General features: G+C 33.8%; 1 protein-coding gene across 3 annotated transcripts; it reads left to right on the top strand.

The window, feature by feature from the left end:
• The first annotated feature begins 1,048 nt into the window (after positions 1-1,048).
• On the top strand, positions 1,049-23,736 carry LOC117336363 (phosphatidate cytidylyltransferase, photoreceptor-specific-like). 3 transcript variants are annotated; one of them, XR_004534589.1, is made up of 12 exons: positions 1,049-1,167; positions 7,222-7,379; positions 11,088-11,184; positions 15,755-15,931; positions 16,512-16,631; positions 16,877-16,959; positions 17,835-17,991; positions 18,503-18,655; positions 19,095-19,229; positions 19,514-19,617; positions 21,203-22,348; positions 22,434-23,736. XR_004534589.1 is itself a non-coding variant. In XM_033896870.1 (11 exons), exons 1-11 carry the CDS (start codon positions 1,114-1,116, stop codon positions 21,339-21,341), a joined length of 1,377 nt encoding a protein of 458 aa, XP_033752761.1. In that variant the 5' UTR covers positions 1,049-1,113; the 3' UTR covers positions 21,342-23,736. The 3 variants fall into 3 exon arrangements, 2 of the variants coding, with proteins under 2 accessions (XP_033752761.1, XP_033752771.1); XM_033896870.1 differs by having other exon boundaries at positions 21,203-23,736; XM_033896880.1 differs by lacking the exons at positions 1,049-1,167; positions 7,222-7,379; positions 11,088-11,184 and adding an exon at positions 11,516-11,935 and having other exon boundaries at positions 21,203-23,736.
• Positions 23,737-24,968: the final 1,232 nt, after the last annotated feature.

Raw genomic sequence — 24,968 nt, 5'->3', positions numbered from 1 at the left:
CCCACGGTTGATTATTAATTTTATTTATTTGTTTGTATGTTTCAATTTGTTCTCATGTTTCTAAAATTATTTATATATATTTTATAAGAAGACTGAGTTTATTATTCCATTATATATATATTATTAACTTACATTTTTATTAGTATAACTGACATATGGTGCAGATAGTCGGATGGCGTAGTGGATAGTGACACTCACGGAGACGACATGGACGCGTTTTTTTTCCCCAATCAGCCGTGAAAACGATCGGTAGATAACCAACACGTCAATCCTGTTTAGGAGAGAGTCATGTAAATAGATATAGCTTCAAGGCGTCTTAAGTAATCACATACAAAATGTATGTGTTATTTCATACCAAACACTTCCTTTAAAATATACCAGGCGCGGATAGTTTCGCAACTCAATTTCAATTTCTTTATTAACTGTGGGCCATATTGCCCATTAGCACTGTTATAATATACAAAGTCGTAATATACGTGAACAGCAGTAGAAATTACAAAGTGGAGAACGAGTTCAGAGTTTGTACATATAGCCAGGATCTTATTGCCATGAACATTTATAGATTTGTTCTGGGTACTAACTACTTTTATATAATTATAAGTCCGTGGTTCAAGTGAAACTGAATGTGACTATGAGCCCGATCGTAATAAGATTTCGGGAAGGAAGGTCTCTATCAAAAAGGTACTTGGAACAAACCGATCGATATAACGATAACCTTTCCAACAACCTAAGGTATACGCGAGTTCGTGTTTAGAACGTTAGCTAATATAGGTTACTGGCGTAAATATTGAAAACATTAATTATCTGTTTTACCTGTATTTGTTGGATAACTCGGTGCAAGCTTTAAACCAACGCATTTGATTTAATATTTAGTAACCAACACCAACTATAAGACAGTGTTTATCACGGGAATGTGATTGTGTCTTTCAGCTTGTGTAGATTTTTTTTTTCAATCACCCGAATCGAGATATCCGTACTTTTTACGGTGTGCGATTCCGCGGTTAGACTATACCTTGATCGTCTCTCGTTTAGCTCTCGTTCAGAACGAGAGTGTTAGCAGAGGATATTTAATCATCGACCAACTTAGTATCAAACCTTGAGCACACGCCATAAATGTCTGACGTACGACAACGAGTTAACCGGGAACAGGGGAGCGATGCTGCTGAGGTGAGTTCAACTATCCGTTCATCAGTTATGTTATTGGATGTCGAAATTTGTCGGTTCTAGTTTAAGAACTGCACACTGTTTGTACGACCAAAACCAAAACATCACAGATGATCCACATTGCAATGCTTGTTTTGAATCGATGTAAGAGCTCATGGAAACAATTCTAAATTGCGTTTTCGAATTCTTGTGATTTCTGTGAAAAGCTATGCGTTATCTGCATGGGGACTCATCAGTGTCAATATTGATAACGCCTATATATAGAACACGTCGTCGGGTAGCTAACATTTAAAAATAACTATGTTTATACATGTACGTTTACCAGAGTCACGACCTGTTGTGTTATGCATATATTAACATACTCATTGGAACTTGTTGCATGGATCGGAGTTGTCACGCAACAGATGTGATCATTTTATTACTCTATTCACAATTCACAAATGGGCTTAATTTAAATAGTATTTAGATTATTAATTAACACTACTATATATATCCTAATATAGTGTAGTGCTAATATGTAAGAATGATAACATTAACAGACCCTGCAGATGCAAAATGTCTCAAATAGATAATATAACACGCACAGAAGTTTTTTTCTGATATTTTTTTAGCAATAAATCCAATAACAATTAAATGGTCCATAGGTTCTTATTGCCCTTGCAAATTGGTTCACGATCTTGCTATACAAATGTGTGTATACTAAATGTTTTCAAATTGATATATATGGTTCATTTAGTCAGACTAAGGCCTAAGATATATATCTTTAAATTTTCAAATTTGATTAATAGTCATTTGTTGGTAAACATGATATGTAGGGACGGGTGTATATTAACTAATGTAATATATTTGCTATTAAATGTTACAGTGATGCTATATAGCTATTGCTCATATATACGTACATGTAGTATATACTGTACATATATATATAGCTTTAATTTCATCATTATATATGATGACCAGGTAGTAGTTTAAACAGATAAAGCCTAAGGCTGCCAACAATTCCACTTGTCATGTTAGGTGACAGATACAGTTATGCTGTAGGTGATATCATTGGATTATAAGTAAAAAAAAACAACAAAAAAAACCCAGGAAGTCTTAGACTGTAATTATATAACTGGCATATTATAGAATGTCAAAAAAGGAGATAATTTTCATCTAAATTCATAAAATTTAAAGTGTTAAAGGACAAGGAGTTGATTATTCTAATATTACAGTTTTTCTGAAACCAACAAACTTTAAAATCATATTTATTTAAATACTTTTGCACTTTGTGCATAATTAATAAATTATTTTAGGTACAGTTGGTAAATGTGTACATATTGTTATAGCTGTTTTATGAATGAACTTGAATCATTTTATTATAGTACTATGTTGTGAAATAAAGTTGTCCTAGTATAATGCAGCAATCTGTTACATGGAAATAGAATTTGGCATCAGGAATGTTATACAGTATAACTTGTTCTAACCGGCCCCTGTCTAATCCGAATCCCTGTCTATTCCTGGGTTATTGTTTGGCCCCTGCATTTTCCCTCTTGAATTATATTAGTTAAAACCTGCATAATCAGGAACCTGTTCTAAAAACCATCATTTAACTGACCATGGTATAATATAAGTAAACTTCTACAATCGACCAGCTGGTCAAACCAGACGTCATGTACGTTTTCTCAACAAGCAAATATCTAAACAAACACTTCAAAGATCTTCACATGTACAATTACCAATTGTTCAAGGTGGCACAGCTCATGTTGTTGTAGTGCCTAGTAATGTGATTTACCTGTAGAAGATGAAGATGTGTGCTTTGCTGTCAATCATTATCATTGTAGTATTGTACTTCATATTGACCTCTTGTCGCTCACAATATAAAGTGCGCCTGAGTGAAATAAATAAATTGAAATTGTGAATAGATTAATAAAAATAGTAGGTGTAATTTTGATTAGCATCTCGAGGTGGTTGATGACTATTCATGATCAGTGCTCCAAAAGGATTTCCCAACAAATTGTGGATACATGTACTTTAAATTTTCAAATGTATTCTTTGGAAATAAAGCACATATTTTCAACACAATTTCATAAAAACTTTCACAATGATTTGGCCACTTGCACTCACTGATGAAAGTTATGGACACTTCCAATGCATATGCCTTTCGAACATCCACTTGATCCAGACCTATTAAGAATGCCCAGATGTTGATACTGAGGATGATCCAGAAGATGTTTACAGTTATAAATGTTTTGTGTACCTAGCGAGGCAATGATAGAAATTAAGCTGACTTACTTGGGTTACTAGAAGAAAAGATTTGGTCAGTGACTGATATAAGATGGTAAAATCTATGTGGGAAAAAAACTTGACAACAACAGCATTACTGATTTATACACTGCAAGTTCCGGCACTGACGTAGCTGAGATTTATCCAAAGTGTTCTGATGTTGATATTGACTTTGAAGCTGCTTTGTGTCAATTTACCATAGCAAGATCGCTAACGGCTTCATTTCAAATTTGTTATTCTCAATGAGAATTTCTGGTTTGCAATAAATATCGAGATTGCGACTGTAAATACATGTAGTTTATACATGACAAATTTGCTTGTGACACAGAAAACAATAACAGACTTTTTTGGACAAATGTTCAATGTTTCTTTTATTATGCATTTGTAAATAAAACATTTAGATTGTGAAACATCTGATTTTTTCCTCTGTTGTATATACATTTTCTTTATTTTAACTTTAAGTCGAAGCTCATTTCTCATGATCAAATGTTGATTATTACGAATCTGTATAAACCGGATACCTGTGTAAACTGGCCAAATATTCTGGTCCCATGCAGTGACACCCGGTTTAGACAGTTTACATTAAAGTGGTAATATGCAAATTAGTACGTATACAGACACGTGATCACGATCATGATGCATGCACGCAAAGGATGTGTTTTACATGTAAGTCTCCTATTATGATTATATACTGGGCAACAGTTACCACTTTAACCATTTATGTTCTGGTGAAAAAGAGAACACAGTGTTCATATTGCAGCTTTGTAATAATATCCCAGAAATCATACAATAACAAATTCATATGATTCCTATAACATACAAAGGGGTAACTTGAATAAGTCTAAACATAGTTTAGGTACATATAGCATATAACAGTGCAATGCAAAAATAATCAATGCAAAGAATAATTGGTGGCCATATGGTTACAATATTTTGAATTTATATACTGTCATTCGAAAAGCCAAATATCACTGAGCTTTAATTTCTGCAGCTGTAGCTATAGGCTGGCCCTAGTCTTTGATGTAGGAAATGTTATATGGATTCATAGTACATGTAATTGTATAATAAGAGGTGGGAAAATAGTGTCATTATTTTTATATCCTGTTAAAAAAAAAATTATTATTTATTTAACGGTTGAAAAATAAAAATGTTTAACATACATTATAAGACCTGGTAAAATTGAGTTCACTTAAACGTTTCAATTCTATTATTTTAATTTTTGGATAGATGATAAACATGAAAAATATTCCCCAAACAAAAGTTCTTTTAATAATCCATGTAATATTCAATCTGATCTCAGCACTACCAGGTTTTTACTCTAATATAATGAGCAATTATCATTAATGTAGTAGATCACTCCTATCCAAGGCCATGAGGGCCGCGGTGGCCGAGTGGTTAGGGCGTCCCGACACTTTATCACTAGCCCTCCACCTCTGGGTTGCGAGTTCGAAACCTACGTGGGGCAGTTGCCAGGTACTGACCGTATGCCGGTGGTTTTTCTCCGGGTACTCCGGCTTTCCTCCACCTCCAAAACCTGGCACGTCCTTAATGACCCTGGCTGTTAATAGGACGTTAAACAAAAAAAAAAAAAAACCAAGACCATGAAGCTGGAAAGTCATGATTAGACATTCTAAATATCTTAAGGATTTACTTTTTTCTGGTGATAATTTTTTCAAGGGTTGTATCAAATAAGTACATCTACATTAATTTGAATTTGAAGTATTAATATTTAATAAATAATTTAAATCCAATATATATTACCTATAATTAGTTATAATTACAGGGCTTTTTGGGGCCGTTAATGGGCCCCAATAATTACAGGGCTTTTTGGGGCCGTTAATGGGCCCCATTTCCATTTGAAATTATTTCATTTTTTTCAAGGGTTGTATCAAATAAGTACATGTAATTTGAATTTGAAGTATTAATATTTAATAAATAGTTTAAATCCAATAAATTACCTATAATTACAGGTCTTTTAGGGGCTGTTAATGGGCCCCACTTCCATTTGAAATTATTTCATTTTTTTCAAGGGTTGTATCAAATAAGTACATGTAATTTGAATTTGAAGTATTAATATTTAATAAATAATTTAAATCCAATAAATCACCTATTATTACAGGGCTTTTTGGGGCCATTAATGGGCCCTATATATTCCCAATTGAAATTACATTGTATTTCATATTTAAGCCAAATTCCCAAAATTTCCAGTTTACTCCTGAAAAAAATCTTTCCCAATTCACCAATTCTTCCCAAAATGAGACAAAAAGGTCCTTTGCCACACCAGTGAGAAAAAAACCCTGAATTAATATGTTGCTGCATTTCCATGGGAAACAAAATTGGACTACCAGGTAATATTGTTATCAGGAAACTAACAATTTATTATTTTTTTAACAATATAAAATTTTTTCAACTAATAGTTATTTCCTTCTTTCATGAAAAACAATAGAGTGACATACATATGTACAGATATAAAAGGAAGTATAAAAATGTTACACTTCCATTATGATATAATTAGGATCTGTTATCTGTATAGCAATGGAAATACTGAAAGAAAAAAATAATTTAAAAAAGCTTAAATTGATCAGCATTTGACATACCCTGTAGTTCTGCAAAGCTTCTTAAACTATTTGCTTTGCTAGAAACATCAGTCTTAAATTAAGAAGTTCTACTTTTCTGGATCTCTGAAATAAAAGAGGGCCTTACTGTAATATTTGTTTCATAATTTCAGCCTGAAAACCAAAATCAGTACACCTAGTACTGAAATCTTTTATTGTTAGGTCCTAAAATTTAAAAAAAAAAAAGTGAAAATCCTTCCAGTGAGGATTAATTGTGCATGTAAAGATAATACACTGTAAGAAATTTTATAAACCAGAATTAAGCTCACGTGAAGTTCCATCTTAGAAAAAAAGACACTCCCTCCCCCTCTCCCTCCAAAAAAAATATACAAAAACAAAAAACCTGTGGAATTGCTGATATTAACAACCAAACTACTTTGACTTTGGTCTAAGTCTGTGTCTTGGAGACGTTTGTTCCTCATGATCACATGTATATATATCATTAGAGAGTGAATGGTCATCTCGAGATTGTGTAACCTAGATGTTATTTTCATATATAGCTATATACCACTGTAATGTCTGCATACATACATGTAGTATGGTAGTGGTATCTAGCAAAATACTTCGATAATTAGATCCCAGTCTGACTGGTCACACATTCCAAAGCTCTCATTGCATGATCCAATTATACTGCTTATGTTGTGGAGTGGGATTGCTTGGAAATCTAATCCTGATGCTAGCCAATGGGTCAATACTGCTGCTAGATTGTATGCATTACACATTACCATGTTTACTCCACAGATCTGTACCAGTATACCTGACACATTCACTGCATGTGTGTGTTTACAATATAAATCATCAAAGGAGGAGATGTTACACTTTTAACAAAATATGTTTATATATACATATATATATTTATACACAAAATGTATATTCAACACATTAGAGTTACCATAGTTAGTTATCAATGACCACAAAACTACCCTATAACCCTTATTATAAAGCTTAATTAATTAATATAAGGGCCCCTGTGAGTGAGGTCACATCAGTGACAAATACATAAATATCTTACTGACTTACAATTGCAGAGTTCAACATCAGAAAGGAAAGCTTGACGTCAAAATGTCACTATTTTAGGTCTGTAGTTTGCATTTGCCAGATTGAAGGGTTTTCATAGAAAAGATTTTTTTGTTAAATAAAATGTAATTGCTAATTAATATATTGCTTGTATATTTAGCCCCCGCCCAAAGAGGATGTATCCAAGATTCCCAGCAGTGAGGATGAAGATGACGACGCACTAAATGTAGGGGAGGTGGCAGATGCCTCCTCCCTTCCACAGGCCTCCGACAAGACAACAGGTGCCCTTGACTCCGCCCTCAAAGATCTTTCTCCTAGGTATATATTTACTTCTTTTCAGTTTTGTATAAAGTTTGCGGCGGTAGTGTAAGGTATATATCCTGTACCTTATACCTTATGTGTTGAAATGGGTTTGAACCGTGTGTACTGGCAGATATGGGTTTGAACTGTGGTTTATTTATGGGTTTAAAGCATGGTGTAGTGGCATGGCCTGGGCATGGTAGATGATGGGTTGAAACTTTATTGGGTGGAAGCTTAAGGTGATGGTTTTAACAATGGCGTAATGATAGGTGATGGTTTTTACAATGGTGTAATGATAGGTGATGGTTTTAACTGTGGTGTAATGGTAGATGATGGTTTTAACTGTGGTGTAATGGTAGATGATGGTTTTAACTGTGGTGTAATGGTAGATGATGGTTTTAACTGTGGTGTAATGGTAGATAATGGTTTTAACAATGGTGTAATGGTAGATGATGGTTTTAACTGTGGTGTAATGGTAGATGATGGTTTTAACTGTGGTGTAATGGTAGATGATGGTTTTAACTGTAGTGTAATGGTAGATAATGGTTTTAACTGTGGTGTAATGGTAGATGATGGTTTTAACTGTGGTGTAATGGTAGATGATGGTTTTAACTGTGGTGTAATGATAGATAATGGTTTTAACTGTGGTGTAATGGTAGATAATGGTTTTAACTGTGGTGTAATGGTAGATAATGGTTTTAACCGTAGTGTAATGGTAGATGATGGTTTTAACCATGGTGTAATGGTAGATGATGGTTTTAACTGTGGTGTAATGGTAGATGATGGTTTTAACCGTAGTGTAATGATAGATAATGGTTTTAACAATGGTGTAATGGTAGGTGATGGTTTTAACTGTGGTGTAATGGTAGATGATGGTTTTAACTGTGGTGTAATGGTAGGTGATGGTTTTAACTGTGGTGTAATGGTAGATGATGGTTTTAACTGTGGTGTAATGGTAGATGATGGTTTTAACTGTGGTGTAATGATAGATAATGGTTTTAACTGTGGTGTAATGGTAGATAATGGTTTTAACTGTGGTGTAATGGTAGATAATGGTTTTAACCGTAGTGTAATGGTAGATGATGGTTTTAACCATGGTGTAATGGTAGATGATGGTTTTAACTGTAGTGTAATGGTAGATGATGGTTTTAACTGGTGTAATGGTAGGTGATGGTTTTAACTGTGGTGTAATGGTAGATGACGGTTTTAACTGTGGTGTAATGATAGATAATGGTTTTAACTGTAGTGTAATGGTAGGTGATGGTTTTAACTGTGGTGTAATGGTAGATGATGGTTTTAACTGTGGTGTAATGGTAGGTGATGGTTTTAACTGTTGTGTAATGGTAGATGATGGTTTTAACTGTGGTGTGATGGTAGATGGTGGTTTTAACCATAGTTTAATGGTAGATGATGGTTTTAACTGTGGTGTAATGATAGATAATGGTTTTAACAATGGTGTAATGGTAGGTGATGGTTTTAACTGTGGTGTAATGGTAGATAATGGTTTTAACTGTGGTGTAATGGTAGATGATGGTTTTAACTGTGGTGTAATGGTAGATAATGGTTTTAACCGTAGTGTAATGGTAGATGATGGTTTTAACCATGGTGTAATGGTAGATGATGGTTTTAACTGTAGTGTAATGGTAGATGATGGTTTTAACTGGTGTAATGGTAGGTGATGGTTTTAACTGTGGTGTAATGGTAGATGATGGTTTTAACTGTGGTGTAATGGTAGGTGATGGTTTTAACTGTGGTGTAATTATATATATATAATGATAGATAATGGTTTTAACTGTAGTGTAATGGTAGGTGATGGTTTTAACTGTGGTGTAATGGTAGATGATGGTTTTAACTGTGGTGTAATGGTAGGTGATGGTTTTAACTGTTGTGTAATGGTAGATGATGGTTTTAACTGTGGTGTAATGGTAGATGGTGGTTTTAACCATGGTTTAATGGTAGATGATGGTTTTAACTGTGGTGTAATGGTAGATGATGGTTTTAACTGTGTTGTAATGGTAGATGATGGTTTTAACTGTAGTGTAATGGTAGATGATGGTTTTAACTGGTGTAATGGTAGGTGATGGTTTTAACAATGGTGTAATGGTAGGTGATGGTTTTAACTGTGGTGTAATGGTAGATGATGGTTTTAACTGTGGTGTAATGGTAGGTGATGGTTTTAACCATGGTGTAATGGTAGATGATGGTTTTAACCATGGTGTAATGGTAGGTGATGGTTTTAACCATGGTGTAATGATAGATGATTTATACCATGATCTACTGCTATTCATGGGTTTGAATGATAATGTATACGTACTGATTGATGAAGGGTTGAACTAGAGTTCGGTGCACGTACTAACCATGGTGTTTATGGTTTAAACCTTGGTGTACTGATGATAGAAGTTGATTTAAAGTTGATCCCTAGAGGGTGCTAGGTGAATGACTTTGCTTAAATATGTATCCAGTTCCTGCTCAGCCATTTTCCTAGTCTCAGACTATGGTTACCATTTTAGGTCGTTGTACACAAATGTCGTACATATTTAAGTCAATTTCTCATCTGTATCTAGATAATTTTTCCTGGATTATAGCTATAATTGCACATATGTACATATTTCAGGTGCTACACACACATATATATATATATATATATTAAGCGATACACAATGTCATCATCAAGTTGAACTATATATTTATATATATATATATACAGATCTAGAATATTGGCCTTACATTCCTACAACAGCGGCACATTTTCTAATCATTTATGTAATGAATGAAGATATTTGATTGTGGTTTATTAAAGAAAGCATTAATATTGTTTGTCATAATTGTAACACCTTTCTAATATTGGTCAATCATAGATATTGAGGTAGAAATATTCCAGTTTTGGTATTGATGTTTAGAATAATGTCACTTGACCCTTGACATCATTTAGAAGTTTCAAAAGTACTTAGAAAAAACAGAAATCTTAATGGTCAAATCTTGTGCTGAATTGCATTGACACTTCGTTGCAAACACCAGAGTCAAAACATGGGTTCTGGAGAGTCAAAATGAAAACTCAGATTTGGACCTCGGAAAACATTTGTACATTTATCTTTAACAATTGAAATATTCAAATTTGAATCAATACATGTATTTAGCCTTGCCACCCCTATCAGGATGTTTATGATAGACCAATGAGCATCTCACTTACACAACTTTAACACACCCACACAAGTCAGGAGAGGAAACAGCATAAGCTTAGCTTGATAACAAACATAAACTAATCCAAAGTTCACTTTACAGGTGCTTGCTACATTGATAAATTTTATACGTACACGCTGCAATATACACAGACAGTACACAAGAATTTTTTTCTCCGCTTCATTTCATGTAGCTATAGCCTTTAACTGTTTGTTTTAAATGCTATTTTACCTACAAGCAATTATAATAATGCAATATTTTTTAAACATTTATTTCAGACACCTAAGAAATGTTTTAAATGGTTCATATTTTACTGTTTAAATTAAACTTGTTTGTTATTTTGATGTCTGAGGTTGTTGGTTAGTTATTGGGTTCCAATATAAATTTCAAATAAATTCACCCATGTCATTCTAAGGAGAGAAAAAAGTTTTCTATACATTTGAGTTATAACAGACACTTTCTTATATTAGGTAAAGAAGATGTTTAAACTATCAGTAATGTTATGTCTGAATATCTGTACACTAATTAACTCTTTTGTTATTTAAGATGGAGGAACTGGGTTGTCCGAGGAATTTTTTCCTGGGTGATGATATTCGGCTTCGGCTTCATGATATATCTTGGCCCTCTGGCTTTAGTCGTTGTGGTAAGTAGCTATATATAGTTGCTTTTGTTTTCAAAGTAATTAAAAAAAGTACTTTCTAATGCTTTTCAAAACTTTTTAATTTTCAAAATATTTTCAGCTGCTGAACTTTCTGATGGACTTTTGGGATTATAAAAATTATGAATAACAAATTAAGAATTTTTTGGTAATCAATTATAAAAATTAGGTGTCAATTATTGAGTCTCCCTCTTCTGTAAGAAGGTTGGCAAGAAATCAAAATCAGGATCTTAGTTCCTGGTTCATGCGTCTCAAGGGTACTTTAGACATTGTGGAAGTGTGAGTGCCCCTTGGGGGTACATACATATACATGTACATACATATATGGTAGATGGGTGGGGACGTTGGGTAGTAGGTAGGGTGTTATGATTGAGTATGTGACTGGTCATACCCCCAGGTGTGTCAGAATGAAACTACTACCTGGATACTTTACACCTGTAGTCTCAGTCCGTACCATAATATACTAGTGATAGCAGTGTAATACAGGCCAAAACAGTGTGGGACTTACCTGTCCATCAGATAATATGGATCATATATACTTTGGTCGTGTGTAGTGAATGTATAATTGATGTAGAAAGGATTACTGCTCTATCTGCTGTTAAGACACAGGACTATAGACTATAGGGATATAATATTATAAACGATGGATGAAAAGTTTGTACTTCCTAGTACACTCTGTGTCACATGTGCTGTAGACATCAGTGTGGCATATTGCATGTTTTTGTTACATGCTCAGGTGAGATTCTTATTATATGCATGAAATTTGGTTAATTATTATAATTTTAAGCAAATTAAAGTAGAAAGCTCTTATGTTGATTTTTCTGAATGTTTTATTTTTTTGTCAAGGCCACCAAATCTGTTTGCCAAATGGTTTTATTTTGTCAATCTCTTTGCCTAACTGTCTTTATTTTGTCAGTTTCTTTGCCAACTGTCTTTGTACATGTTTGTGAAACGGTCTTTATTTTGTCCATCTCTTTGCCTAACTGTCTTTATTTTGTCAATTTCTTTGCCAACTGTCTTTGTACATGTTTGTGAAACGGTCTTTATTTTGTCCATCTCTTTGCCTAACTGTCTTTATTTTGTCAATTTCTTTGCCCAACTGTCTTTGTACATCCCTTTGACTTTTTTCCATCCCATTGCCTTCTTGTGTTTTGTCCATCCCTTTACCAGATTGTCTTTTGTCCATCCCATTGCCTTCTTGTGTTTTGTCCATCCCTTTGCCTAACTGTCTTTTGTCCATCCCATTGCCTTATTGTGTTTTGTCCATCCCTTTGCCTAACTGTCTTTTGTCCTTCCCATTGCCTGTAGCTTGTCTTTTGTCCATCCCTTTGGCAGATTGTCTTTTGTCCATCCCTTTGCTTAACTGTTTTTGTCCATCTTTTTGCCAGCAAATCATCTGCCCTCCAGACTCGCTTTGTATTTATTAATTTAAAACCGATTTGTCATCCACCTTGGATTACTGGCATTTCCCATTCTTCGATCTCTTTTCTTTGAAAATCGTTATTCATCTTTATATCTATTTCTGTGTCATATGTGGACATTTTATCAGCTATGATGTATTCCCCAGGTCTTGTGGTCAACTATGACCTTTTCCTCTGGTCTTGTGGTCAGCTATGATGTATTCCGGATCCCCAGGTCTTGTGGTCAACTATGACCTTTTCCTCTGGTCTTGTGGTCAGCTATGATGTATTCTGGATCCCCAGGTCTTGTGGTCAACTATGACCTTTTCCTCTGGTCTTGTGGTCAACTATGATGTATTTCCCAGGTCTTGTGGTCAACTATGACCTTTTCCTCTGGTCTTGTGGTCAGCTATGATGTATTTCCCAGGTCTTGTGGTCAACTATGACCTTTTCCTCTGGTCTTGTGGTCAGCTATGATGTAATTCCCAGGTCTTGTGGTCAACTATATGTATTCCCCAGGTCTTGTGGTCAGCTATGATGTAAACCCCAGGTCTTGTGGTCAACTATATGTATTCCCCAGGTCTTGTGGTCAGCTATGATGTATTTCCCAGGTCTTGTGGTCAACTATGACCTTTTCCTCTGGTCTTGTGGTCAGCTATGATGTATTTCCCAGGTCTTGTGGTAAACTATATGTATTCCCCAGGTCTTGTGGTCAGCTATGATGTAAACCCCAGGTCTTGTGGTCAACTATATGTATTCCCTAGGTCTTGTGGTCAGCTATGATGTAAACCCCAGGTCTTGTGGTCAGTTATGTTGTGTTCAGCTATATAAAATTTGGTCATATGGCTAGTTTTATATATGCCAATGACTTTGTGGTTAGGTATATATTTTGTATATGCCACTGGTCTTTTGGACATATTCATGGTAATTACATATAGGTACAGTATGTGTTATTGAATCTTCCACAGAATTTTACAAATGCATTTAAAGTATGTTATCTTCATTTAGATAAAACACAATTTTCATCATAACAACAGCATGTATAATTGATATCTTTTATCGAGGGCAAAAAAATATCATCAACAAACAGATAATGTTGATAGATTAAAATGTTATGGTTAAAGTTATAGCTTGTAGATCTTTTTGGAAACAACTCAGCAAATTATGAAATTAAGATAAGTGTTCTGTTGGATGTCGAAGTAATAGCCAAAGATTGAGTTGATAATTGAATGGATGGTATACGTAGTATGCAATATATGTGATGTTGAATAAACACCCTGTGATCATATTTCCTTAACACTTTACCTAGGATGGTCTACTGTGACGGATTTATGTTATAACAGGTACTGGTGATATTTATTAGCTTGTAATTTATGTACAAGGTGGAAATCTTCTATAGCAAAGTGGTGTATTTACAGTTTGTTGAAAAAATTAGAACTCTTACGTAGTCAGCTAAAAATTGAAAAAACAAAATTCATACGCACAATTTTTTTAATGTACATGTGATGAAAAGCATTTGGTGAATACCTGTCAATAGTATAACTATATATATATATGGCCAGGTGATGCATTTGCCTTTCACCTGGGTGATTTGATTCTCTGATCGGCTGTGAAAAGGTACGGAAGTCAGTCACCAGCTGTCCGACCATGTGGGTTTTTTCCTAATTTATAAAAAAAAAATAATAACTAAATCAAAAATGAAAATAACTGGGTAATTCCATCTGGGTCAACAATGGTGTAAGTTGATATGACTAGTAAAGCAATTTTTGTAAAAGAAATATCTGATGAAGTTTATGATTATCATCTGCGTATACTATCAGTAGACACGAGGACTGCTGTGACTAGGTAACTGTTTAGTAGTGTGTATTGAGTAGGGGATATACTCGATATATAGATAACCTTATGTAACATGTTGTCAGTAAGACATGATCGCCGCAGACTGATCACAGATCACCTAAAACTACGCTATCCTCAGGGTCACCATGTACCTCTAGGTCACCACCATTCAATACAAACTTTAATAGTGAACACAGTACAGACTACCTTTATTTTACCTGCGGAGTAGATTGTATATATTATCACTGTTATCAATGTAGACATTCTTCGTGTAGATAGATTTCACACTCTGTACTGTGTACTTAATAATACTGATAACGGGGTTTATTTAATTCAGGATATCAATATCAATACAACAACAAATCTAATTCTTAACAGAATTCAAAGCAAATTTATAGTCCAAAAGCACTTAAAACCTTAAAAACCAATTTTGAGTTCTTCTTTTGTACTCTGCCCCTCTACATCATCATGGGAATAAATACTGTATAATATGCAGTTAGTTACATTGACCAAAGCATGCAGACGTATCTATATTCTGATTTTTTATTGCATTTAATGATTATGCTTGTCATCTTTTTTTAAGGGAATGATCATTTGATATTCCTCGAGTACCTCACTCAAATTGATGCCGAGTCTATTAAACTTTGCATTGATAGAATCTTTCTAAACACTACATGTATTTTAACTTTTGAAGGAATTAAGAAAAGTGAAAGCTGCTGAAGTTAGTATGCTTCAAGTTGATCACTCAGGTTTGATGTTGAAACAAAATTATAGATATATATATAATGAGGCTGTGTGATTGGCAGATTGATACCAGATTTTCATGAAACTCACATGAAATATAATTAAACCTTTATTTTGATGTCTGTCCGGACTTAGTACTTATAATTACATGTACTTAAGTAAGTTACATACTTATTTTAATGAGGCTTCTGAAAACTTATGGGCTAATTGTTTCTGTATAGTTTTTGAATGGTCAAGTTGGAATTCATAAATTTTGTCTTTATATTAAAAAGATCATTTCTATCTTGTTAACATTATGCAGTTAGGTAGCAATAGGCAATAGTTTTTTCCTGCGCCTATATCAACCCCATACTCAAAGGAAATTTTTTTCAGAATTTAGTTACCAAATGCCCATTTTCATTTTTTTATGGATTGAAAGTCTTGCATTAATTAAGCTTGCTTGATAATAAAACATATTGTCCTTATACATTGTAAAGACATAATCCCAGAACGGTTTTTGCATAGAACTAAATCGCTGAAAATATGGTGCCTAGGAAGTTTTCAATATTAAAACAATTTCTTGTTTTCTGTTTCAGATTTTTGCCATCCAGATAAAGTGTTTCCATGAGATTATTACCATTGGCTATGTGGTGTATAAGTCGTTTGACCTTCCCTGGTTCCGTACCCTCAGTTGGTACTTCTTGCTTGTGTCTAACTATTTCTTCTACGGAGAAAGCCTCATCGACTACTTTGGGGTGCTGCTTCATAGAGCGGTACGTACTGTCCTGAATCGTAGCTGCAGTTAGATTATACCTGTTAATTAATTCAAATTTGTAAATTAAACTGGTCTCATTTGTCATGATTAGAGAAAATAAGAATGATCAGGGTGATTTAGGAAGGTACTAAATGATTTCGTTGTATTTAAAATTAGGGAAGTTTAACTGATTTGTAATGAGATTACTGAATCTGAAAATAATTGAATGTCAGTAGTTGTTAGTAATAAAATGGCGTCTATGAACTACACTACAAATGCATTGTACCTACTCATACAAGTATCTAATATGGCAATATAGGAATGTTTGTATTAGAAAATCTGCTTCAACTTGCTTTAAACGTGGTTATTTTCGCCGGGGGGGGGGGGGTCGTGATTTCAAAATGTAATCTATATGCACGCATGGGGATAATTTAATCTATCCACCTTTGTTTTTTGTTCGAGATTACGCAAATTGATATCAAATAATATGCGGGGGATATTTTCATAAAAGGACTCCACGTAATAAGCGTAAATTTCCATCTTGACAGTATTACATGACAAGTTGTCTGATTATATCTTTGATTTGGTTACTCTTGCAGGAGTTCATGCGTCCCTTTGTGACTTTTCATCGGTTCATATCCTTTTCCCTCTACATAGCCGGCTTTGTAGCTTTTGTCTGCAGTCTAGTCAAGAAACATTACCTGAAACAATTCACATTGGTGAGTAGTCAATCTGAATTAAAAACAGTAAATAATTAACAACTGGTCCGGACTTTGAAGGACTTCCTAAAATGTTTCTTTTGTCAAGCAAATTGAAGTATGCAAATGAGTTGAGTCTTCAAGACAGTTCTGACACTATTTAGCAAAGGGACAAAAGTTTAAGTTTTAAGACAGCTGTGAAAGACTTTTTTTTTTTTTTAATTTTGAGATAAAATATTGTATAAATTATAATTTCCGTTTTCCAGTTTGGATGGACACATGTGACCCTCCTCATAGTTGTGACTCAGTCTCACCTCATCATGCAGAACATCTTTGAGGGACTTGTCTGGTATGTCTCATATCTATCATTTTATCTTGCACAAATAGGCAAAATGGTGGCCAACCCAGGCGGGGTTTGATGCTTTCAGTTAATTGTGAGGCCAATTAGGGCTATACAATAATACATACAGAATGTATACATGATGATGTTTTGTTGTTATGAAACCTATTTTAGTATTATATGCACAGATCTAGAATATATCCATAGTAAATGAGCTTGGCTATTGGTCGTATAGTGTTCCATCATAGAGCATGGCGTTGTACATGTCACGCTAGCCATCGCCTTCAGCCTACGCCAGCCGAAGGGTTCATCGTTATTTCAACTACTGCCAAAAATACTAGTCTTACTATATCTTATTGTATTTTCTAGTACTGTTTATATATTATTTGATTGAATTTGTATTATCTGTGTCCCGACACTTTAACACTAGCCCTCCACCTCTGGGTTGCAAGTTCGAAACCTACGTGGGGCAGTTACTAGATACTGACCGTAGGTCGGTGGTTTTTCTCCGGGTACTCCGGCTTTCCTCCACCTCCAAAACCTGGCACGTCCTTAAATGACCCTGGCTGTTAATAGGACGTTAAACAAAAACAAACCAAACCAAACAAACCAAAGTCTTGATAAACGGGCGGATTGCCTCAAAAATTTGACATTGTTCATGTCCACGCTGTTAGAATTACTTCTTTACCCCATAGTAAATGAGTAATACACTAATATTTAGTTTTTGAGAGATCTATGAATGTATACATGATAGTATTTTGTTGTTATGAGGGCTATTTTAGTATTACATGTACAGAATATATCCATAGTAATAATATTTAATATTATTAAGTTTTTGAGAGATCTATGAATGTATACATGACAGTCCTTTCCTTGATTGACAGGCTTCTTGTCCCGGTGTCCATGATCATCTGTAACGACATCATGGCTTATATGTTTGGATTTTTCTTCGGTAAAACACCACTGATCAAACTGTCTCCTAAAAAGACGTGGGAAGGTTTTATAGGAGGAGCGGTGTCGACAGTATTCTTTGGAATTGGAGTAAGTACACATATTAAAGATTGGGTCCTGAGAAGTTTTATATACTGTTTATGTATTTAAAAGCTTATTCTTAAATTAGGTATGAATTTGAATGATGGTCAGGTTCATAGATCAGGAAAATTTGGTAGATTTGTACTTTTATTGTTTGTACACTTGTAGTATAAGCTATTATCAAGTAAAAAGTAGTAAAATTTCAGACATACATGCAGTGTAATTAAGGTAAAGTTCACTTCCATTAGTCTAGTATAGATGTATTAAATTATGGATTTAGACTTGAAGTAGTTTTGATAAAATACATATAAGGATTTATTTTAATAAAAATCTTAATGTTTTTATCTCCATAAAAAATACTGTTGATATCGTTAGTGAGTATACTGAATTTTGGTCGTGTTGTTAAGATAAGATTTTGAGAGGAATTGTTAATGAGTATATCATTGGATTATATAGTTTTATCATTATTAATAATAGTTTATTCCATTATATTATAATACTTGATTCTTTTACTTTGCAGCTGTCCTATTTCCTGGTGCAATTTGACTCTATGGTATGCCCAATTTCCTATGACGAAGTCAAAAACAGTATGTCGATGGAATGTGAGCGCCACCCAGTGTTCGTCTTGTCGGAGTTTGGTATTCCTGCCACCATACAGACGTTCCTGTCCGTTGTATGTAGAACATAGAACTTTCCTCTGTATGGCTACTACGACAGTTTATGATTGATTTGATAAATGTTGACTAATCTCAAAAGTGATTATAATTATAATTTTTTTTTATAACCAATCATCAGTTCTTGGATATTTTGTCATGTTTTAGATTTTTAAAAAAAATGTGCACAATAAAGATATTGATTGAGTCATTCATAAAAATTTTTAATTCCAGGTAAAGAATTTTTCACTAAATAGTAAAAAAATTAAAACATAGTTTCAACAGATAATGTGTTCATTTCACAAGATATTTGAACAGTCAGCGGATTATATAATAAATAAACTACTTCACATCAGAAACATCGACTATCAGATTCTTTTGACAATAATCAATTACGAATTTGCATCTTATATTCCAACACTGCTTATGATACTTATATGTTACATGTTTTCCCCACAGTTTGGCTTTCCACAGACAACAATTAAGATCTACCCCTTCCTCCTCCATTCAATTTCGTTGTCTCTGTTTGCATCCGTCATTGGACCATTCGGTGGATTCTTTGCCAGCGGATTTAAGAGAGCTTTTAAAATCAAAGTAAGTTTTCATTTTATCAGTACCATATTCGCAGTTATTAGCACCCAGGTTGCTTAGAAAATGGCTACAAAAAGAGGCGCTTATTAAGATAACTTAATCTATATTATGAACAAAAAGTCTAAAAGTTGGTAAGAAAAAAGTAAGATGCATTGTGACCTGATATTTAACATTTAGCAGGAGTCTATCCTTGATCACCAAACTCAAGTCTCTACATATGAAATGTAAGTAATATTAAAATGTTGGAATTATCAAGATTTTTGTAAGTGTATGTATGTCTGTTACAGGATTTCGGCGACACCATTCCCGGACATGGCGGTATCATGGATAGATTTGATTGTCAGTTCCTAATGGCCACCTTTGTACACGTCTATTACACAAGCTTTATCAGGTAAGTCTTATTGAAAGTTAAACAAACTTATTTATAATTGTAAGTCATTGGCCAAGCATTAGTTCCTATCAGTACTTTCCCATCAAAATGGTTTACAGAGCACTGAATCCACAATACAATATACAGTAACTTACCAAATATAAACTTCATTTGATTAAAAAGAATAAAAAAAAAACAAAGTTTTTTTCAACCATTGTTGGCAAGCATGGTAGTGTGAAGGAGATTTTAATATGGGAGGAAATTCCCTTAACATTATACGGACTAACTTTATACGACGGACTAACTTTATATGACGGACTAACTTTATATGACTGACTAACTTTATACGACGGACTAACTTTATGTGACAGACTTACTTTATATGACTGACTTATTTTATGACTGACTAACTTTATATGACGGACTAACTTTATATGATGGACTAACTTTATATGACGGACTAACTTTATACGACGGACTAACTTTATATGACTGACTAACTTTATGTGACGGACTAACTTTATGTGACAGACTTACTTTATATGACTGACTTACTTTATATGACGGACTAACTTTATATGACTGACTAACTTTATGTGACGGACTAACTTTATGTGACAGACTTACTTTATATGACTGACTTACTTTATATGACGGACTAACTTTATATGACTGACTAACTTTATGTGACGGACTAACTTTATGTGACAGACTTACTTTATATGACTGACTTACTTTATATGACGGACTAACTTTATACGACGGACTAACTTTATATGACGGACTAACTTTATGTGACGGACTAACTTGATGTGACGGACTAACTTTATGTGACGGACTAACTTTATGTGACAGACTAACTTTACATGACGGACTAACTTTATATGACGGACTAACTTTATATGACGGACTTACTTTATATGACAGACTAACTTTATATGACGGACTAAATTGATACGACAGATTTACTTTATACGACTGACTAACTTTATATGACGGACTAAATTGATACGACAGATTTACTTTATACGACTGACTAACTTTATATGACGGACTAACTTTATGTGACGGACTAACTTTATGTGACGGACTAACTTTATGTGACTGACTTACTTTATGTGACCGACTAACTTTATGTGACGGACTAACTTTATCTGACGGACTAACTTTATGTGACGGACTAACTTTATGTGACGGACTAACTTTATATGACTGACTAACTTTATACGACTGACTTACTTTATGTGACAGACTAACTTTATACGACAGACTAACTTTATGTGACGGACTAACTTTATACGACGGACTAACTTTATACAACTGACTAACTTTATGTGACGGATTAACTTTATGTGACAGACTAACTTTATGTGACGGACTAACTTTATACGACTGACTAACTTTATACGACGGACTAACTTTATATGACTGACTAACTTTATATGACGGACTAACTTTATACGACAGACTAACTTTATGTGACCGACTAACTTTATGTGACAGATTTACTTTATATGACTGACTAACTTTATACGGTGGACTAAATTTATATGACGGACTAACTTTATACGACAGACTAACTTTATCTGAATGTGTTGTTTTACTGAGCACCTAATCCTCAGAAGATCATACAGAATGTTCTCTTACTGAGCTCAGAAGAACAAGTACAAGTCTTCCACATGCTGCGTGACAAACTCCTCGCTCGCGGCCTGTTATCACTGCAAAATGTAACTATGCCATCTTAGCAGGGGCATTTACATCTGTTAGGAATTTTATTTGAATTTTTAATTTATTACACGTTTTTAACAGACAAATAGAAATGCAATATCTTGTGTGGGAAATATTTTATGAATAATATTAGTTTTCCTTTTTCAAATTTTATTTCTGTTGCATGAGTGTCGAGAGAAAGCAGTCGACTGAACCTGGTATCAAGTTATCTGTCTATGGTTGAAACTTGTCATAAATATTTAAACAAGCATGTTATTGTGTTCTCAATTCTATCATCCTTTGTTAAGATTTCTTTTTACTCTATTGTGACAATAGAATGACACCTCGTTGATCTGATCTTTGATTCTGTTTACACTTTTACTGGTGTAGGAATATGTGAGGATTACTTATAGAAAATACTTTCTAATATTAATACAATTCTGTATTCCTTACAATTCTTGTTTTTTTTTTTTGTATGAGGTTTCACAGTATATAGTTTGAAAGTCGGTTAGATGTGAGAAGGAATGTGATATACATATGTATTCTTTATGTTAAGGACATGTTGATTATATATATATATATGTAATTATATATTATTTGTCAGTTACAATTTAATCCTTTGTTACCCTCTGTATGGATCACTACACAGATAGATGGCGATCATTTAATGAAATTGGAACTTGGAATAATAATTTTGATCATGACACTTACCATAGAGAAGGTATCAGAAATTATGTTGTACATGTATTTGCAAAAAGTTCTGAAATGAAATCTATTTTGAATTTTATTTACAGATATTCTAAGATCATTTTAGTCTCTGGCATAAAAATCAGGCCACAATCATTAATTTATTTCAAATGTTATAGATGTTGTCTTTAAAAGCACAATGCAGGGTTTCTGGCATCTAGATTTTACTTTAATGATTGAATACAAGTGATTTCCTGGTGTTTGTATGGGATTTACTGTAGATTGAATACAAGTGATTTCCTGGTGTGTGTATGGGATTTACTGTAGATTGAATACAAGTGATTTCCCAGGTGTGTGTGTGGGATTTACTGTAGATTGAATACAAGTGATTTCCTGGTGTGTGTGTGGGATTTACTGTAGATTGAATACAAGTGATTTCCCAGGTGTGTGAGAGAGATTTACTGTAGACAGAGGTATGGGGTGCCTGGTCCAGGTTATTATGGTGATATATTATGGGAACTCATATCGATATTGGTGCACTACATCTTTACGTGTTATGTGTGGTTGTCACGTGTGACTTTTTTTTGTCGGTGTCTGTCCTCTACATAGCTAAAGCACTTTTGTACTGTTTCCATTAGCAAGTTTCTGCGAGATGTTACTAAGACATGTATATCACTTACATTTCGTTTCAAAGTTTCACCTTTCCTGTGTTCTGTATCTGAAAAATTACACAAGTTATATAGACGTACCTCTGCAATTGGTAACCCGTTTCAGGTATAAGATCGAGACTTATTGACTATTAAGAGCAGTGCAGGAATTTTTAACCCTTGCAATTTGTTCTATGAACAAATCACAAAATTTCAACTCTACAAATTGAAAGTGTTCTGCATTAAATATTTTCTTGTCATCATCATAATGTAAGGGTATGGGCATGTCAGCTACATAGTCCAACAGCTAGCTTTTGTGGTTGGGCGGTCGTGTGTCGTGTCTATGTACTGAAGCAGTGTCAAGTGGGGTCAGTTCTGGGATGAGCGACTGCTTTGTTGTACCCCCGGTGCAAATTGCAATACTAAGTTCATGTGTCTGCATGTATAAATAATTTCATGTATGTTGGAAATACATACTTATATGCTTATTTATATATACATTGTGTAGATACTGATATACATGTACAACAATGTATATTCATGTACTAACAGTCTAGGACTAACATCTAATATTTGAATACCTCATGCTCCTCAAACTACTGACACGGTCCCTAGGAGTTTGAGTTGGTGGGGTTTTACTGTATATATAAATATTCCTGTATACATATTGATTGACGATTTGTCGTTCCTGGTCTGGACGGTGCCAAAAATAGAACAAAGTAATTGACTTATAATGATGTACATGTGTATATAAACACCTGTTCAGGTATGCATATTAATTAAGCTATTGAATTATGAAAAAATTGAGAAACAATAAACTGTCGTTTTGTTAAGTGTGTTAGTGTATGAATGACTTTTATGATGAGAAATAACAGAGAATTTGTGGTCAGACTGAATGAGATGGACATGTAAAGGTACCGGTACTCTGAATATGGACTGAATGAGATGGATGTGTACAGAGTAAAAGGTACTCTGAATATGGACAGGATCCATCTTGTGTTTACAAGAGGATGATATGTCCTTTATCATCACTGTTAAACATTACTATTGTCAATTTAAGATCAATGTATAAATATTTATCACTTGCGTCCAGCATCAATTTTGTTAGTGTCCTTTTTGTATCCCAAAAACTTTGTGTGTAAACTTACATACATGTACCTCATTGATCATGTCATTTACTGTGAATTCTAATCATGATTATCATTTAAGAAATGTGATTTAAATTTAGAAAAAAGAATTATAGCTTATAATTTATTTAAAAGAAATGGTATATAACATTTAAAATTGACGAATCAGAATATTTTGAAATCAGAAATTTTGTAGCTGACTTATGGTTCACTTATGATTTGATAAAAATTTAAGAATGAATAAAATAATTAGAGAACTCCAAAGTGAATATTTCCAGTGTTGATACTGGAGTTAAGAGTGGCAATACAGTATAAGGTATAATAATTCATTCACTAAATATTTTCCACCTTATGAAAAATCATGACACATTGATAAATTATAAAGCTATGGATGACATTCCCCAGTATAAATTATTGAACTGTTTTGTGTTTGTGCCTCTTGAAGGTTCTTTCACTTGAACACATTTATCAATTTTTCCCCAAAAAAACCCCACATCAACAATTAATCTCATAAAGCTAAACATTCTCCCGAACTATATACAGTGTACTATAGAACATATAATGTACATTTGTAGGTTATTTGTCATTACTACAGACAAAGATTAACTTGTAATGATGTGACTAGTAGTTTAATAGGCTTACTACCTGTGCTACATCTAGCGCAGGTGTTGAAACACTTGGCACATCTGCAGCACTGTCGGCCAAATCATGTTGTATACACACAACACAGAGATAGCAGGGCATTCATGCTACACAGATCGATATACAGATCAGGTGAATTGTATTATCTAGTCTTAAACTTTCCAGGTGAAAACAATTTGTAAAATATATACTGGTATGTTATGTTTGCATCTGAGATGTAAATTTTATCAATGTTGAAGTTGTTGTTAGGTGTGATAAAATTAGACTTGTCAGTACGGAAACTTAAGTGATATACATGTAGTATAAATGTAGATTATATCTTGATGTGCGTATACACTTTATGGGAAAATCTATAATTTTTTTTTTTTTTTTTTAGTATTTACAATTTTATTTCCTACATGTTACCACCTTATACTTGATATTATATAATCCTGTGACTATTACACCTTGTTGATACATGTATCTATCCAGCACTGAATACCTTTAGCATTACATCGACTCATACTGGGAATTTTCTCTAGTACCATTTAAAACTGTACCAACACTGTAAATTCCACCACAC

The sequence above is a fragment of the Pecten maximus genome, chromosome 1 (genome assembly GCF_902652985.1).
Source record: "Pecten maximus chromosome 1, xPecMax1.1, whole genome shotgun sequence".
In the NCBI taxonomy this organism is placed as follows: domain Eukaryota; kingdom Metazoa; phylum Mollusca; class Bivalvia; order Pectinida; family Pectinidae; genus Pecten; species Pecten maximus.
This window is presented reverse-complemented; position numbering and strand designations above follow the sequence as displayed.

Bases quoted from the DNA above. Each gene is read 5' to 3' on its own strand.
- LOC117336363 (XM_033896870.1), top strand. From the start codon at position 1,114: ATGTCTGACGTACGACAACGAGTTAACCGGGAACAGGGGAGCGATGCT. The intron at 7,380-11,087 runs GTATATATTTAC...TTGTTATTTAAG, and splicing joins CTCAAAGATCTTTCTCCTAG to ATGGAGGAACTGGGTTGTCC. The intron at 19,230-19,513 runs GTAAGTTTTCAT...TGTCTGTTACAG, and splicing joins AGAGAGCTTTTAAAATCAAA to GATTTCGGCGACACCATTCC.